This window comes from Acartia tonsa, chromosome 6, assembly GCF_053477335.1.
Source record: "Acartia tonsa isolate MP-2025a chromosome 6, ASM5347733v1, whole genome shotgun sequence".
In the NCBI taxonomy this organism is placed as follows: domain Eukaryota; kingdom Metazoa; phylum Arthropoda; class Copepoda; order Calanoida; family Acartiidae; genus Acartia; species Acartia tonsa.
The window spans coordinates 15,836,773-15,854,224 of NC_137265.1; the positions used below are offsets into that span (position 1 = coordinate 15,836,773).

The following is a 17,452-nucleotide window of genomic DNA, read 5'->3' on the forward strand; positions in this document are numbered from 1 at the left end:
TAATATAAGTAGTGAAATAATAGCAGCAAGAGGATTTTTTGGCATTCTTATCACTATTTATATTCCTTATAGGTAATTATTTTTAATATCATTTTAAAATTTTGAGGGTTCCTATGGGACCCCAAAGTTTATTTTGGTATGGGGTAATCTTTATATCATGCATAGAGACAAGGACGTCCAAGCTTTTTTATTTGAGAGAAAGGGAGGGGTAAAATTAGAAATAAATTTTTTTTGTATGTCCCTGCCTCCAATTTTAGTTGTAAAAAGATAAAGTTACTAAAATTATTAGGGGGAGGGGGGGTTGTCCAGAGGCCATTTTTATTGGACGATGGGGACATAAGCTATATGTAATGTACCTCTCCCCACAGGGCCGGGTAAAGACCCTGTCCCGATTTTATATTGGGTCTCTGAAATCAGCAAATGGCGTCGGAAACAATAAATGAGTCCCTATAAAAGAACATAAACAATTTGCTAGCAGATAACAAGGGTCTCCACCACTTGGGGCAGATAGTTGTATGGATAATACATCTATACTTATACACATTTATCATAGGATCAACTGATTAATTAATTAATCATTGATTTGTTTTTATTTTACATTCCCTTTCTGAATCTTTTTACTTTCTAATTCTAATAACCTTCCTTTTTATTTACTTTTTATTTAATACTTATATTTGCGGGAACTTTTTTTATTGAAATCTTCTAATTTTTAACATTTACAAAACAGCCTGCTTTATTGCATCAAGATTCATGACAGATCTATATAGGAAATAAATGTCTATATATGAGTTCAAGTTTTCCAAGCGATATAGTTAAAAACTCATAGTGCTCCAATAATCCGTAATAAACTCTCATTGACCAGAACGATAAGACCCATTATTTTACTGTATGAAGAATAAATTCATTTTTTTTATTTCATGTTGCTATTTAAATTATATTGAAGTATTAAATTTCTATCCATAAAACAGAAAATTTAAATTTATTATATAGTAAATAAAAGAAAACTTAGTTTTAAAATAATTTGATACTAGCGATACGTACATAATGTGGTCAGATATTGAACTAAAATTTAACAGTTAAGTAAACATTTTAACCCTTTCATAACGATAATTTGAAATAAAAAATATTAAGATCCTAAAATAGTTTAAAGAAAGAAATCGTCAGGGAGAAGATAATGGAAGAATAGGGTTAACAGTCAGAATTTAGATAACCAAAAGAAAGTAAATAAAACATTGAATAAACCTAGCCAATAGCGAGATAATTATATCGAGCCCAACTCTAGTTATGTTAATAATTGATATTCTTATTTCGTTAGAAAAATTAATTATTTATTAATATAAAAATCAATGGAAAATTAATTTGTTAATCAACTCATCTGTAACAATTTTTTTTAAATTAGCCAATTAACAGTATTCATAATCCTCAATCAATCAACAAAGTTTTAATAGATAGGATGATTCTTTTTTATTGTTATTATCACTCTCTTAAAAATCCATAGGTCAATATTCTAACAATTGATATATCATTACTTGGATGTTGCACCAGATTTCCCTGTACTATGATAAAAAAAATGCTCGCAGTTGACTAAAATAACGATACCCCCTTTACCCCATCCTATCTCCTCCTACTGGATGAACGTACTGACCAATAAAGGTGGTCCATATTAGCAACCTAAATAGTCGACAAACTTTCCAATAGTCAATATATCCACAAATTCTATATCTACTATTCTAACACATCTAATTTGGATTTTAGTGAGCTGTAAAAAGGTAGAATTAAATAGTGTCACAAAATGATTCAGAAGAACAGAAAGACGTAGTTAAACACATTTAGCATTTTAAAATCACCTTTAAACAATGATAAAAAAATCCACAAGTAGCGAAGCAAAAAATCATTGAATTGACAAATGTACAAGGTGGTAATAGATGTTGAGTTGTCATAACAAAGAATAAGATATAATATGCAAAAAATATCACAAAGTTTAATGTCTTTTGAAACATGACCGACAGACAGACGGAGAGACAATATGAATTATATATAAGCTTAGTTGCTAAAAAGAATGTTCTTTGTATGTGTTTGTTAATGATAATTTGACAGTAAATATAATTAATCTACAGGTGTGCATTCAATCCCGCATATCATCACATCCCCATATACTGTTTATATTCGCAAAAAAGACACAATTACTAATGAATATGAGGGAGTATCTAATAAAAAAAGGGAATCAAAGAATATTTATAGCTGTTGTATTAATATGCGGTTTTGATGACTTGAATGCGGAAATGGATGCACAGTTAACATCTACAAACAAGATTTTTTTTATTAAAATAAGCAAAAAAAGATGTTCCATCTGTCCTGCAAATTTTTAAAGGTTATAAAATAGTAAAATGATATAGTCAAAGCAATGATTAATTAATCAAAATGAAGACAAGTTTGTGTATTAGAAAATATTTAATTAATTCGCTAATCTGTAGGCTGCGCTGTTTTGCTTAAACGTCTTATAATTTACACTTGCCTTTGTTCTGTGTCAGTATAAAAATAGGTGGTTTCTAGAGGTTTCTAGTAGCGCAGCTACTCTATAACTTGGTAATGTTCGTGCGATTCTGTAACGTCATAATTTACACTGCCATACTTTTTCTGTATCAGTAATGGACATTTCTAGAGATTTCTAGTAGCGCAGCTTCTCTTTAACTTGGGTATGTTCGTGCAGTTAACTTCAATTCTATGATTTATTCTATGATATGTCAATAAAGGAAGTTTCTAGATGTTTTTAGTAGCGCAGCTACTTTATAACCTATCGTCATATCTTACACAGCTCTTCTTTGTCATGTGTGAGAAATAGACGTTTCTAGAGGTTTCTAGTAGCGCAGCTAATCATTACCTTGGTTATGTTCCTGCAATTATTGAAAATGAAATCTGTATTTTCCCTGTTGATTATAGGATTTTTAAAAGTAATTAATACCATAATTTCTTGTAATAAAATAAATATCACTAAAAGATGTACTTTAAACAGAAAGCATATAGAGAAGTCTAAAAAAGTATAAGCGTGCAAAATGAGTGGTAACTACTCCTTTAAACCTCCCTTTTTTCACCCACTCAAGATTTCTACACATGCCCTTGGCAAAACCCTCTGCACGCCATTGATCTCATGTACTATTATTTTTCCCTAAATCTTTATCTCAATGAATATTTTGAATCCTAGAGCGCATAGTAACTCAAAAGTCTTTGTTTTAAAACAATGGTTGCCTAATTTTAAAAAAAATCATTATTATGTATTTTTCAACCATATTCTTAATATAAAAAACAAGTACAATTCTTTCAATAAGTAAAGCAGTAAAGAGTAACTTAATAGAGAAAACAAGAGGAAAAATAGTAAAATAATAAAATAAATCGTCTTATTTTAAAGCAATGTTTGTAATCTAACCTTAAAATTTCAGTTAAACGAATAAGGAGACCCTAACATAAAGCTGCTATCTTCTAAAATGTAATTTTGGCCTCAAAACTCGCAGACAAACGATTTTACCAAATGGAAACCGTGTCGCGTCGCTGAAATATACGACCGCGCGATAACGTAAAAATTGCGTTTCAATTTTTACCAATTATATTAGGGGTGTGTGAATGTAAAACAACCAAAAATGAATCGTTTAAATGGGATACAATAGTTATTTATCGCATCGAATCATAAACAGCTTTCCGCGGATATTAAAATGAAAAGTTATGACATTAAAACCAGCTTGTTAGCTTCAAGGGGCTACTACTCGTGGAAAATTGTCTGTAATACGATGTTACTATGATTTTTCAATATGACTAAGAACCGGTTTAAATCCAGCGGATATTAATCGGTTTCGAATCCACACTCGAAATGATTGTTATTTCAACAAAATGAATAATTTTGGTAACATTTTCTGAACACTTGTAAGGAGGAAGGGTTTTTGTTTGATTTACAATAATAATGAAAAATCAGGTTGACGCCCAGAGGGTTTTTGCCAATATATAAGAAATTTTAGATCAATAATAAAGCAAGGATGTCAAAATACATAAGTAGCACTAGCGAATCATAAAAAATCATGGAATGGACAATTGAGTTTTAAAACAGATGTTCAGTTGTCATAAAAAAAGAGATAATTGCATTCAGAGCAATGGACATTTAAAGAGCTACCAATGAAAGAATTTCGAAGGCTAATTTGTTTTCCATTGTCCAATTAAATTACCTGGATTCTATTATTGTAATTTTTATAAGGGCCCTTACCGGGTAGGGTTTTTTAACCCTGTGGAACGTATTAATTGCTGATAGAACCTACCTAATGTTCATCTAAAACCATTCTTATGCAAACTTTTTAAGTCATGCTGAAAATTTTCTATATTAATTAGATGATAATATACAATTAAGAAATATTAAAAGACTAAGAACGAAGTAATAGTACATATTTATGAACATATCTTTAAAAAAATATTTATTACATTTTGAACCCATAAAAGGCTGAAATAATAGATATATAACAAGATTAATTTTATCCAAAAGTAGAGCAGTAACTACAAATTAATCCAAGTATTTAAGGATATTGTTATGTCTATTAAGATGATCTTGCGAGCCACTGAACCAATTCCTAACTCCATTTTAGGAAAGCTTACAATAGTTCTCAAAATAGTTTTAGGCTATTTATTTGTTAGGTATTTAGATGGGTATAGGCTATTTTCTGCTCTCTCTATAACACTGCAAATGCAGAACCTATAGATAATGGAGGTACCCCGTTCGTTCTGGATATTATATTAACATTTTTTAGATTAAATAATTTTGAGATAATTTTTGCCATCTAATATGAATTCATAAGTTTGGATACTAATGGTTTTAACCCATCAATCAACTAGGGTAGCTGCGCTGCTAATATTATGATATTTCTTTAGATTAAACTAGTATTAACTGTTTTAAGTTGAAGTATTATTGAACGTGCAATCAATTCTGCACATGTATCATATATTGAAACATCAGAATCGCATATTATTACAGTAGCACATACAGCATTTTGCTTATTGCTTTAATAAACACATACTACTTTGTATTATGGATATCTTATAGGGGAACTTGATAGAATGGGTGGGCGAGAAGTCAACACATAAATTTTAAAATTAGTTTGAATAAAAAGTAACAAAAAATGGAGGGTGGTTGTAGAACGATTTCTTTTGGGAGGGTGGAGTTGCCATTTCCCAAATAGTTATAAACTTTCCATGAACATATAAGAAGCTCCACTGTAAAAAGAAACATTCATTAGTTAGCAAAATAAACAGACAAATATGCTGTTACTGTTGGAAGTGAATACACACTGAAGTATTATTAAGTATTATGCAACTACCAAGAAAAAATCAACTCTTAAATTTAACAAGAATAGTTTTGTAGTCTTGTAGCGAAGCTGCATTCGTGTTGTTTTAATAGTTTTGACAGCCAAGTTTTACTATTTATAATCTTTTAAATCCATAACACCTTCACAGAAAATAACAGAAACCTTTCTATCTCTGTATATTTATATCTGTCTGTCGGTGTATGGCAAAGAATCTCGCTAACTGCAAAACTGTTTTGGTTCTCCTTTATAGAAAAGCTTCTCATAGGTCCAGGGAGGCTTTAACATTATTTTAGGAAGGGTGATCTCCTGGGAGAGACCGTCCCTTGATTATTCAATTGGTCTTACACACAAAAAATAAATAATAATAGAGAAGCTTCGATTTATATAATATAAACAGGCTTGTACTTATTTTTTCTCCACAAATTAGTTTTAAAAACCTTGCGAAAATTAAAAACAAGATATCGTCATGCTAATTTATCTTGAGTTTAAATGTTAAGAAATACGTATTATCAATTTAAAGTGGCAGGGTGTTGGAGTTTGTCTAGGGTTTTATTAAAAACTCTTGAACGGCTGAGAGTTGATTTAAAAGGAGGGTAGTAAACTACACTAGTACCTAAAGGAATCACAATATCTTATTCGTTGGTTCCTTTTGGGTTCTTTTGGGTTCCTTTAAATTTAATTGGTTGATTCCAAACCACATGTGTTCAAACTTATCAACCAATGATGTACAAAAGAGGTAATTTATCTCCATTGGCTTACCCCTTAAGATCCCTGGAACAAGGGAGTAGTAAAACCAACTGTAGGGATAATTATCTCGTAAACCTTTTCAGCCGTTATTGAGATCATAAGGGACAAACAAACTGACAGAAAATTGCTCAATCCCTTTTATAATAAGATTATTTTTAAAATTAAACTAAGGCAGATTTCAAATAGCATTATAGTCTGGAGTTTGAAAAAGTTTTGCTTTTAAAATAATATTTTATGAATAAAATAGTTGAATTTATTAATAAGAAAAAATTCTTAAATGAAATGTTAGAAAGTAGATTACGTCAAGTAATTCTAGGCAAAACTATGCTTTAGAAATGTTAAGACTTTCCTAAAATTTACAAATTTTTGATATTTGGCAGAGATTGTCTATTTTTTGTTCGTTTGTCCTTCCTTCTGATTTGATGATTTGCTTACATAGATGCCGTCAACCTTGTTTTTAAATATTTCTATTGGTTTTGTTGAAAACAGCAAAACGTATGTAAACCTTCCTTTTATATACGTAGATAAAAAAATGTAAATATGTGGGAATGATTCATTAAAATCCCTCTCTATAGAAAAAGAAAATAAGTACTTAGTAAAACAAGGATGACATATTTCATAACAGCGAATCAAGAAAAACGCTTATGATACTACACTTGCTTATAAAATAATGCCTGATCGTTTCAAGATTCACCATTTATAAATCATGAAATAGGAATATCTATTTTAGAAAATTAGGCGTGGAAAATGCAAAAAAATGAATGTTCTGTTTTTTTTTGTAGTAATTACCTTATTGTCATAGAAATCACTTTTTAAAGTTTAAAATTTACAATCGATTCTTACATGTCTAATTACGATGAGAAATTCTGTTGTGGACGTTTGACGTATAGAACACACCAAATTGTAGTAAAGCTTCGCTATTATTAAAAAAATCAATAAGATTGTTTTCTAGTTTATCATTGGATCGATAGTAGGATGTAATTCAACACCTCCGCTCCATTCCCTGTTGAACTATGGTGCTGGTATCATGTCGACATAATGATGATAGTACACGGTTGGACCCTCAGAGGTCAAAACTTTATTTTAGTGTTTGGCCAAAATGACTTAGCAATTGTATCTGTAAGTACGTCTAATAACACCCTTTGCTATTTTTAAAATCCTAGAAAATTTTTTTTGCAAGAAAATTGCATAAATTCGCAACCTTTTTTAGAACCACTACATAACTCGAGTTTTAAAACTTTTTACATAAAATCCTTTTTACAAAAAATATCAATAATTACTTAAAATTAAACCTGAAAGAAAAAAATTCTCATTACACGTGTTAATTTTCATGTTTTAGGTCTTTTTTTGAGGAAAACATAACTTCTCCTTTTTTGACAATAATATATTTTTTTAACAATTCAAAGTAAAATATAATAAAACTTAAACGATTTTTCTTGAATTATCAGTTGAAAATTTCATCAAACATGCAATTTAAGTGATGAAAATTTAATAAAATCATTTTTTGAATGTTTAGAATTACCAATTTTCTACATTTAAAACAAAATGTTAACAAAATTTAAAAACATTCTAACATATAACTTAAAAAATCAATAACATTTTATAAAAAGATGTTTCAAAAAATAAATCATTAAAAGGTATTAAAATGCATTTGAAATTACTTAAAATTAAAACGAGAACATCTTTTTACACTGTATTCTGTGAAATAGAGTTTAAATGACATGATTAGTGAATGAAATATTTCCTAAACTCATTAAGCCTTTTTGTGACTATATTAAAAATAATTTATTTTGTTTTATATTGTTTTTTTATTCAAATATTTGACAAAATTTTCCCTACGTCAATAAAATAAAGTCAGTTTTTTACTGTTTCCAGGTTTTTCTTTATAATTTTAACAATTAAATATAATATAAATCTTCATTATCTTTTATTTGAATTATCATACACATTAAAATGTGAAGTATAAGCTAGAATAGCACTTTTTTCAACGAATATTTTAATGACATTATATCAAAATAATTCCTCTTAAATATCACACAACATATGATTGTGAAGTATAGCCATTTCTTGGAGGTATAATATTTACAAAAATACCATTAATTCTGTTTTTATCAGAAGTTAAAAAAATTGAACAATTCTAAAACAATGGTTGGCTGTCTAGATATTGAGAACACTAAGACTACGGCTCTGTTCTATTGAAATAACGTTGCAAAAAGAGGGGTTCTGAAAGTAATCTACCTAATTTTATTAAAAGAACCAACAAGTACTGTCAGTATCTTTTTTCTTGTAATCTAGCAGACAATCAAATCATAACACAATTTTCATGATAAAATATTCAGGTTTCTACTTCACATTTTAAAAAATATACTGATCAATAAAATGTTCAAAATTTTATGTTGTACTAATTGAAAAAATATGCTGTAATTCTTATTTTAAAGTTACATTTTTATCCCTGACAAAATCATAGACGACTTTTAAAGGCATCTTATCTAAACTTTTTGAAGAAAAACTTAAAAACGTTAATTAAGTATGAAAACCATTTTTTTCGATTTTTCTGAAGTTATTATCGCATTCTATGGGTTTTTTATTATCATTTACTTATATCGAAAGTGCCAAACATTGTACCCCAACTTATTCATTTAATAAACAAGGATGACAACATCCATAAGTAGCGAAGCACAAAATTTCGTGAATGGGACTGACGGTCATTGTTGTTTTTTTCAAACGACGGGAAATTTAATTTTGATATCTTTAACTGAAAAATTTTTGAAAATCGATTAATAAACACCAAAGATATGGGGGAAAATGTAAAAAATATAAAAATAGCCAAAAACCTGCAAAAAGGCAGTCTGACCGTCATTGTTGATTTCTTCAATTGACCGGAAATTTAATTTTTATATCTTTAACTGAAAAAATTTTGAAAATCGGTCCATAAACACCAAAGATATGGGGGAAAATGTAAAAAATATAAAAATAGCTATAAACCTGCAAAAAGGCAGTCTGACCGTCATTGTTGTTTTCTTCAAACGATGGGAAATTTAATTTTGATATCTTTACCTGAAAAAAGTTTGAAAATCGGACCATAAACACCAAAGATACGGGGGAAAATGTAAAAAATATAAAAATAGCCAAAAACCTGCAAAAAGGCAGTCTGACCGTCATTGTTGGGTCTCTAAACGACGGAAAATTTAATTTTGATATCTATAACTGAAAAAATTTTGAAAATCGGACCATAAACACCAAAGATATGAGGAAAAATGTGGAAAATAAAAAAATAGCCTAAAACCTGCTAAAAAGCCGTCCGACCGCCATTGGTGTTTTATAGATAATTGTGCTCCTTAATGATGGGAATGTTGTCAAAAAATTTCACCTTTCTATCTTTTATAGGGGCTGAGTAAATCCCATTTCCCCCATAGCGTTACGGACTGACGGACGGACTGACGGACTGACGGACTGACGGACGGACTGACGGACGGACAAAGTGAATTATAGAGTAGCTTCGCTACTAAAAACGAAGCGTGAGTAGGATGTAATTCAACACCTCCGCTCCTTTCCCTGTTGAGCTTTGGTTCTGGTATTATGTCGACATAATGATGGTAGTAGGATGTAATTGAACACCTCCGCTCCTTTCCCTGTTGAGCTATGGTGCTGGTATTATGTCGACATAATGATGATAGTTGGATGTAATTCAACACCTCCGCTCCTTTCCCTGTTGAGCTATGGTACTTGTATTATGTCGCATTTTATAAAATCATATCATTATTTGGATAGCGTTGTATCGTTTGATTCTGGTAAAAATGCTTGTGTCATATTAACTTTAATACATATATCATGCTGTAGGACTATAACTAATCCCATTAAATCAATATTAACCTTTGAAAATACTAATAGAAAGCTTCTAGGTTTTACAGGGTTGCCTGTTATAAAACGACATCACAATAAGCACGTATAAAACTGAATTTATTTTTTAAAAAAATACTGCTCTAAAAATATTCAAGCTATAAAGAGTTCCCCTCCGCCAAAGTAGTTATAAACCTTACCTAGGGGTTAGCAAGATCCTTCGTTACACGCAGAAAATATCCAACCACTTCAATAAAAAGGATTTTCTCCAATGCCCCCCCCCCCTCTCCTCCTTCTAAAATGCACACTACGTCCTTAACTTAATCCGTGATTATTTTGTTGTAACTTAATCCCACAAACAAAGTTTTAATGAAAAAATCTCCTAATTGATACTGGACCAATCGCTTACCAACCCACCCCCTTCTTTACTCTCTAAAAAGATAGATTACAGTGAAAGTTATAATTGCGTGCTAGCAAAGCCAGAATGGTAAATATAGCTAATAGGGTAAGATTTTTATATTGTCTTATCCCTACAGTCCTAGCCCTATCAAATGGTTTTTGTTTAATTCCACGTTCATCTTTGGTAGCTTGAACATATTGGAAGGCATTTCCCCTACCCCTGATTAACATTTTTTGTGGGGGGGGGGGGGTCGAATGGATGGTTAACTATAGCTAAATGAGGGATACTGTCGGTTTTTCAAATCGATTTTTCCTTTTATTCCCAAGCTTCTTACATTATAAATTTATATAAAAACATGAATGTATTATTTAGTTGGAAGAGAGGGGACATTAAACTGTAGATTATACTGGTACCCAAACATAAGCGTGATTATGGTGGTCATTTTGTTGTCAACACCTCTTTTAAAATTTAAATTATGAGGGCTTACCTTCTCCTTTTTCACGAACCTAGTAATAGTGTCTAACTTTTTATCTTTGTGACGTAACAAAAATCGAAGGATAAGAGGGGAGGTGGGAAAGGAAACCCCTAAAAAAGAGATGGATTTTTGTTACGTCACAAAGATAAAACGTTAGACACTATTACTAGGTTTTTTTTTCACCCCTTGTTGGTTTACATTCCCCCGACAAACCCTGTGCACTTTAGTGTACCCAAACTTTATAATTACATTATTTGATTACCAAAAAACTTTGGGTATAAAATCTGATTGGTTGGTTAAAAGTAGCAGCGTCCAAACTTTTAAAGCAATAATTTCAAACCAAAGAAGTGGTAATTTTGTTTAAAATCAATAAAAATGAACATAAATTTTTCTTGTACCTTAGTGTCACGGATTACTCAAATTACTTTCTATCAACGAATATATGAATGAAAGCTGTCTATAATACGATGCGATAAATAACTATTTTTTTTATTTTTAGAGCTTATCTGTTACTGTCACTGGTGTATTGTCGCAACAGGTCGACAGTCTGTCAATGTCTAGACTTTGTCGGCGGCGAAGAAGATGGCTGTTTTGAGCGGCGGCAACCTGGCCGGACGGCGGCAGCGGCTGGAGGGACCAATATTGCTGGGAGGCCTGTGTCACCAAATACTATTTATATAATAGACAGCTGCAGGTGAGGCGAATGAATAGATGGTGTGCTTTCACTTCTGCATATAGTGTTTCAGAAGATGATGAAGATGATCCCTCAACAGATTATGACGTCATACGATAAAATAACCAATGAGAGGACAGCATAAATTTTACCATTGAACAATTACAGTGTAAACTGTCCTCTCATTGGCTATTCTATCGTATGACGTCATAATCTGTGGAATTTGTCTTTATTAGCAACGACAGACCGACGAAATAGATAAGTTTTATTCTGGATGCTGTTTGCAAAAAAATCAGCAATCTATCCTAAACAGGAGATGAGAAAATCATAGTTTTGCGGACTGACGGTAGGGCGGACAGACAAAGTGATTTATACTACGCTACTAAAAATGACCAATAGGAAACAAAAAAAAATAAGTGGGGATGTTTAAATATTTGATAACTAGCGGCTACGCCCCCTTGAAGCCTCTAGGGGCAATTAGTGTGGGTGTTACCCTCCCCTAAAATAGTTTAAAAATCTTTGCTGTACCTGTAAGATGCTCCATTGTAAAGAAGAACTATATCGGTTTAGCGGTAAGCGAGATACTTCGCTACAGAAAAAAAGCTTTTTACTTTATATAAAAGAATATAATGCAATATATGCGGAAGTGAATGTACATCTTTTATTTTTTTTACCCTATATTTACATTTTGATATAAAAAGATCAAAATATCATATAAAAAGAAACTTGATATTTTAAATATTAAAAAACAGCGAATCCTTAAAACTGATGTGAAAAAACGATATGTGGTTAACTTTCCAAAAGCTTTATAAGATTAGCTGATAATTTGAAAATTTTAACGCTGTCAAAATTGAATATTCATTCATTTTGATACACTAGAACAGGAAACTCCTTTTCTGGTTTCTATCAAAATGGTTTTTTTTTGGACCTCTATATCGGTGTTTTCCCTAAAAGTGCCAATACAAATCCGCTTGAAGGCCGGGCCAAAACCTGAGGTGACCTAACCCTATGGGGCAATTATGTACCTAATATAACTTATAATACCTACCTAAACCTTTTTAACATCAGTTCAAAATAAGAGGAATATGGGGCTATGTGCTCAATAGATACTTTAAGGGAAACCGCCCTTAATTCTTTCAATTATTATCGATTTTTCATTTGACACTATCATTTTTTTCAGAGAGACGCGCGGGCGTAGCCGCGGAACCGGACTTGGAGTACCTGGAATGGCGGGCGTGCTCGCCAGGATGGCGGCGCACAGAAAGGGCGAAACCCCGCCACCGCCCTACGACTCACCGCCGCCGTACCATGTGGCGATTAAGATGGGCGCAGTGCCCGATATTGTTGTCAGTGACCCCATAGTTATTTAGCAGCTTCAAAATAGCAGCTGAATAAATAGTTGTTTGGCGGCTGAAAAAATTAATCAAAAAATGCCTCTAACTGATATTTTTCTTTGAATTACAAAATCAAAGATTAAATTATTCTTCCAGTTTTTTAAAGAGCTTTTTGTCATTTATGTTCCACACGCTCAGTAAATCATTTTTAAAGACAAAGGTTGTGCCAATCAAAAAGTATTGTGAGTTTTATGTGAAAAAAGTACATTTTTAGACAAAAAAGGATACATCTAGTCTTAAAAAACGGCAAATACTTAAGATTTTGAAACTTTTTAAATGGCCTCAAAGTTGAACACTTCTAGTCTAAATTGATCTTATTTAGATGATAGAAGTTAGTGAAAAATTGACGAGTAGCTGGGCTACTTAAATACAAGATAACACTATGTAGTGTATAGCCAATCCTTCTCTAGAAAGATCAAAAGAAAAATTGGTTCAATTCAATTTTGCCAAAAAAAAATCCAGAAAAAGAAATAAACAAGTTTGTTTAGTACATTTCAAGTCTGAAGCCAAATTACATTTTTTTGTAAAGCAAAGCTTTTCTACATAATAAGTTTGACTGTTCGTCCTAACATCTTTAATTTAAGCATGTTAGAATCAACCTTTTGATTTTAAACCTTGAATGTAACAAATTTTTATAATTTAGAATCATTAGATTATCATGGTATTTGATAAGGTCATTCCTATTACGAGAAGGAACAATACAGACTTCTGAAAAATTCTTTAAGATTAAGATTGTTTCCAATCTACATATATTTTGTTTAAACTTCGCTTTTGTGTATGTTGCCATCCTTTTTTATATGCAATTGTATAGTAATATAACATTTTTATTTAACTTTAAAGATAATTTGTAAAACTCTTTTTTAAAATAGTTAGCTGAAATAACTTTTGTATTTTTATATCCAGTAAGATTTTCAATTAAGTTTTTCTATAATGCAATAAAAATGGGCATTTTGATATTCTTTAAAGACATCATGTGATAATTTTGATATTAATACCTATACTTTTATAAAACTTAAAATTAGATTTTTATATGTAAGCTCAGGATAATATAAAAAAAAACTACCTCTTAAATAGTACATCTTAAAAGCTTTCTGTAATAGTATTGCTAAACAATTTTTTCTCTAAAATGAGGCAGCTATAGCAATAGAAAAAAATCTGGTAGATAAAAGTTTATATTTTTAGGTCCTTATAATCCTTTTTACTACTTATCCTTACAGATAAGATTTAGATTTATATTAATTTCTCTAATAAATATGGATAGAGTGTAATTTTTTCCCAATAGATTAAAACATCAACCCTCAAGGAGGGAGGAGACATTGGACTGTAAAGGACCCGAAGTTATGTATTGGTTGGCTAAATTTGGGTACCTCATTAATTGTTATTTGGGTTGTACACACTGAAGTGTCCTAACTTTTCCACCAAAGAGTTTACTCTACATAAATGTTAATTTTGTTTATCATAATTTGAGGGTTACATCAGTTTATCGTCTATCTTATCCCCGATCAATCCAGCAAATTAAAATTTCATTGGATTGACTTTAATAAATAAAACAAAATTCTGTCATTGAAAAGCTTAAAACAATAAATTAATATATGAAACTTTGGTCGTTTCTTTTCAAATTTTAGTTAAGATATTGCTGTGTTATTTTATTTTTATAACTTTAATACTTCATCCAGCTTTTAGATTATTCCTTTTACTAAAAATGCATAATATTCTGGTTTTCAAGGCAAAAAAAATGGTTGTCAAGTCATACAATTTTGTCCTGGCATATTTTATTTAATGAGAATGCTTTCTTATTTCAGAGATTCAATTCTTTTGTAACTTTGTCTTTCCTTAAACTTGTTCTTATAACGAACCAGTCGTTTTAGAGATCTTATTACACTTAAAAATAATGGATAGAGATTTATTCAAAATAAAACAGTCAGTTAAAAATTAGCTTTATAAATTTTTTTATGATTTGATAACCATGATTGATATTAATTTAAAATGCATCTTGACAAGTTAAACCTGGTGTCCTTTCACTTCCGCACATATCATATTTTAAAATATTTGCAATTCCCGTATTATTTTCATAGCACAATTTACTTGCTACATATTGCTTCACTCTCCAAAAAAAAGCTCCTCTAGTATATTTTTTATTGTATCTTTTTGCGAAAATTAAAAACTTTGCTGATATTATATTTAGGGGAAATGAAAGCACATCACAAGTTAAAAAAAACACCTGCATAGCAACTAGCTATACTGGGATAGGACAATGACAGATAAACTGATCCTTCTTTCCTGGCTACCAAAGAATACAGGGACAGGAAAATTGTATAGATTAAATCTCTCCAACAATATTTTTAAGCAGGCATCTTATGTAATGAAAAAGACAGTGAACGCTAAATTGATATACGCTGATCCAATCATGATAAAAAACATTCCTTTCTGTGTATAACAACTATTTGTTGAATAGTTTGGACACTACTAAATCGTTACCAACTAATCAAAAGTTAATTAACCAAAGTTTTTAAGCCATCAAAGGTTTTATACCTTTTGGTACCAGTCAAATTTAAAGTAAAATGTCGACAAACCCCAAACTGTCCCAGTTTTGAGCAAGACGATCCTTTTGACGTCATATAAAAAGGGAAGGGGGGAAGAAAATCTCTTCCCTTTTCTCCTATCTCTTTTGAAGAGATTTTCTTCCCCCCTTCCCTTTTTCTTTCCCGAAACGTATATGACGTAACTGGAATCGTCTTGCTCAAAACTAGGACAGTTTGGGGTTTGTCTAAATTGTCCCCTCCTTTTCTGGTTGCAGATTATTACAAACCCTTTGCTAATCACTTCACTTCCCTTGTCCCTGGCAAATCTTGATTTTGGGTAACCACTTCTGCATCCTTTTTATCATATTCGCAATTAAATAAGAGAGATTGTAAAGTGTAGGGGGGGGGAGAGGTAATTTGTGCTGTTGTAATAATATGCAGTTACGAGGATTATTTGATAATGTGATCCATATGCGGAAGTGAATGCTAGTGCAGTGTGCACTAATAAACACTTTTTAAACAATGCCATTTGTCCTTAAAAATGACCAAGGATGGATATTTCATAGAGGGAGGGGGCATAGACTGTAAATTATTATCTTTAGTTGGCTTATTCCTTAGGATCCCTTTGTTTTTCCATGTTTTATCAATTATTATTGAACAAAATTATGCTGTAATTGTTATCAATAAAGCATACTAACTAATTAGGAGACAGAAAAGTAAACTCAAACCACCAAATAATTCAACATTCATAGTAAAATAGATGAATTCAGATAATTTTTGTGATTTTTACTCGATGCAAAAAATTGTTTTGATGGTGTAACTTTTTCTCAGATGTAATTGAAATTTTAAATTGATTTTGCGTATTTTTAATGGCGTAGCATTTGTCAATTTATAAAGCTTTTTCAGCAATAGAATTTTTATATTTTTTAGTGATCTAATTAAATAAGAAAATGACACTTAAATTGATGTACATACCCAATTATGATACACACAATTACCCCTTCTGTAGAATTAGTGGTTGAAACTTTTGGACACTCAACTTAATGAACCAACCAATAAAAATTATATAATAGTCCCTAATATTGTTGAGCTAAAGAATAAGTAAACGTTATTTAATTTCAGGAACTAGTGTAATAAACAGACCAATGTACCCCCACTTCCCTGATATTTTAACACCATTCTTATTTTATATCAAATCTATGCAAGAAAAATTATAGCAATGCTAATAAAACTAGTTCAATAAAACAATCAAAAAAAATATTAACAGTTAAATTTTATGATTTTTAAAAAATAGTAAAGACATTAATTGAATAATCTTTTTATTCTCAACTTAAATATATTTTTAGTTTGGTAAACTTTAAACTATAATTCTTTTTAAAAAGTTTGGCAGCTAATTTTTCCAATGATAAAGTAAATTTCATAGTAATCAGGACAATTATGTTCATGAGTAGAGCAGCAAAACAAGAATAGTGAAGTATTATACAGAAGGCCAAAAGTTTAAATTTTTTAATTGAACAAAATATTAAGAGTTTAGAAATGGTGATTTTCGCTTAACATTGATAGACTGACAGACAAACGGACACATCCTAATCATAGTGTTGCTGTGCTACTAAAAATCCAAATGATATTAATTATGTCAAAATTATTATTATACCAAAGTATTTTGTAGTATATTGTGAAATAAAATGTATATGTAAAAAAATTAGTTTTTTATTGTTAACAAAGCCACTCTATAATTTACCTTCTGTTTCGCTCTGTAACATTCAGGAATGGAATCTAAGTAATAAGTCAATGGAAGATAAAATTAATTGTTGTAAAGGAAGGCCTCTGCTAAGTTTGCTATGTTTTACCAACATATCGAGATTTATAAAGGAAACGAATGTTTTTAAGCCAACTGATAAGAGAACAAGAACTGGTCAATTGATTAGGCCTACATAAATCATAAAAAGCCAGCGATTAAGGGGAAATAGGATTGTAAATAATAATTGTACCTTAAGATTTCTCATTTGTTGTTTTAATACTTTGGGTACTATTTAAAAATCTTGTTTGGTTAGATCAAAAA

General features: G+C 30.6%; 1 protein-coding gene across 3 annotated transcripts in view; it reads left to right on the forward strand.

The window, feature by feature from the left end:
* The window catches only part of LOC145321964 (uncharacterized), a 56,097-nt gene extending 42,143 nt beyond the window's left edge, over positions 1 to 13,954 (forward strand). For all 3 annotated transcript variants that reach the window (XM_080163677.1, XM_080163678.1, XM_080163679.1), the window contains 2 exons: positions 11,301 to 11,495; positions 12,655 to 13,954. In XM_080163677.1, coding sequence (XP_080019803.1) covers positions 11,301 to 11,495; positions 12,655 to 12,844 — 385 coding nt within the window. In that variant the 3' untranslated portion in view covers positions 12,845 to 13,954. The remainder of the gene's footprint in view (positions 1 to 11,300; positions 11,496 to 12,654) is intronic.
* The last annotated feature ends 3,498 nt before the right edge of the window (positions 13,955 to 17,452 follow it).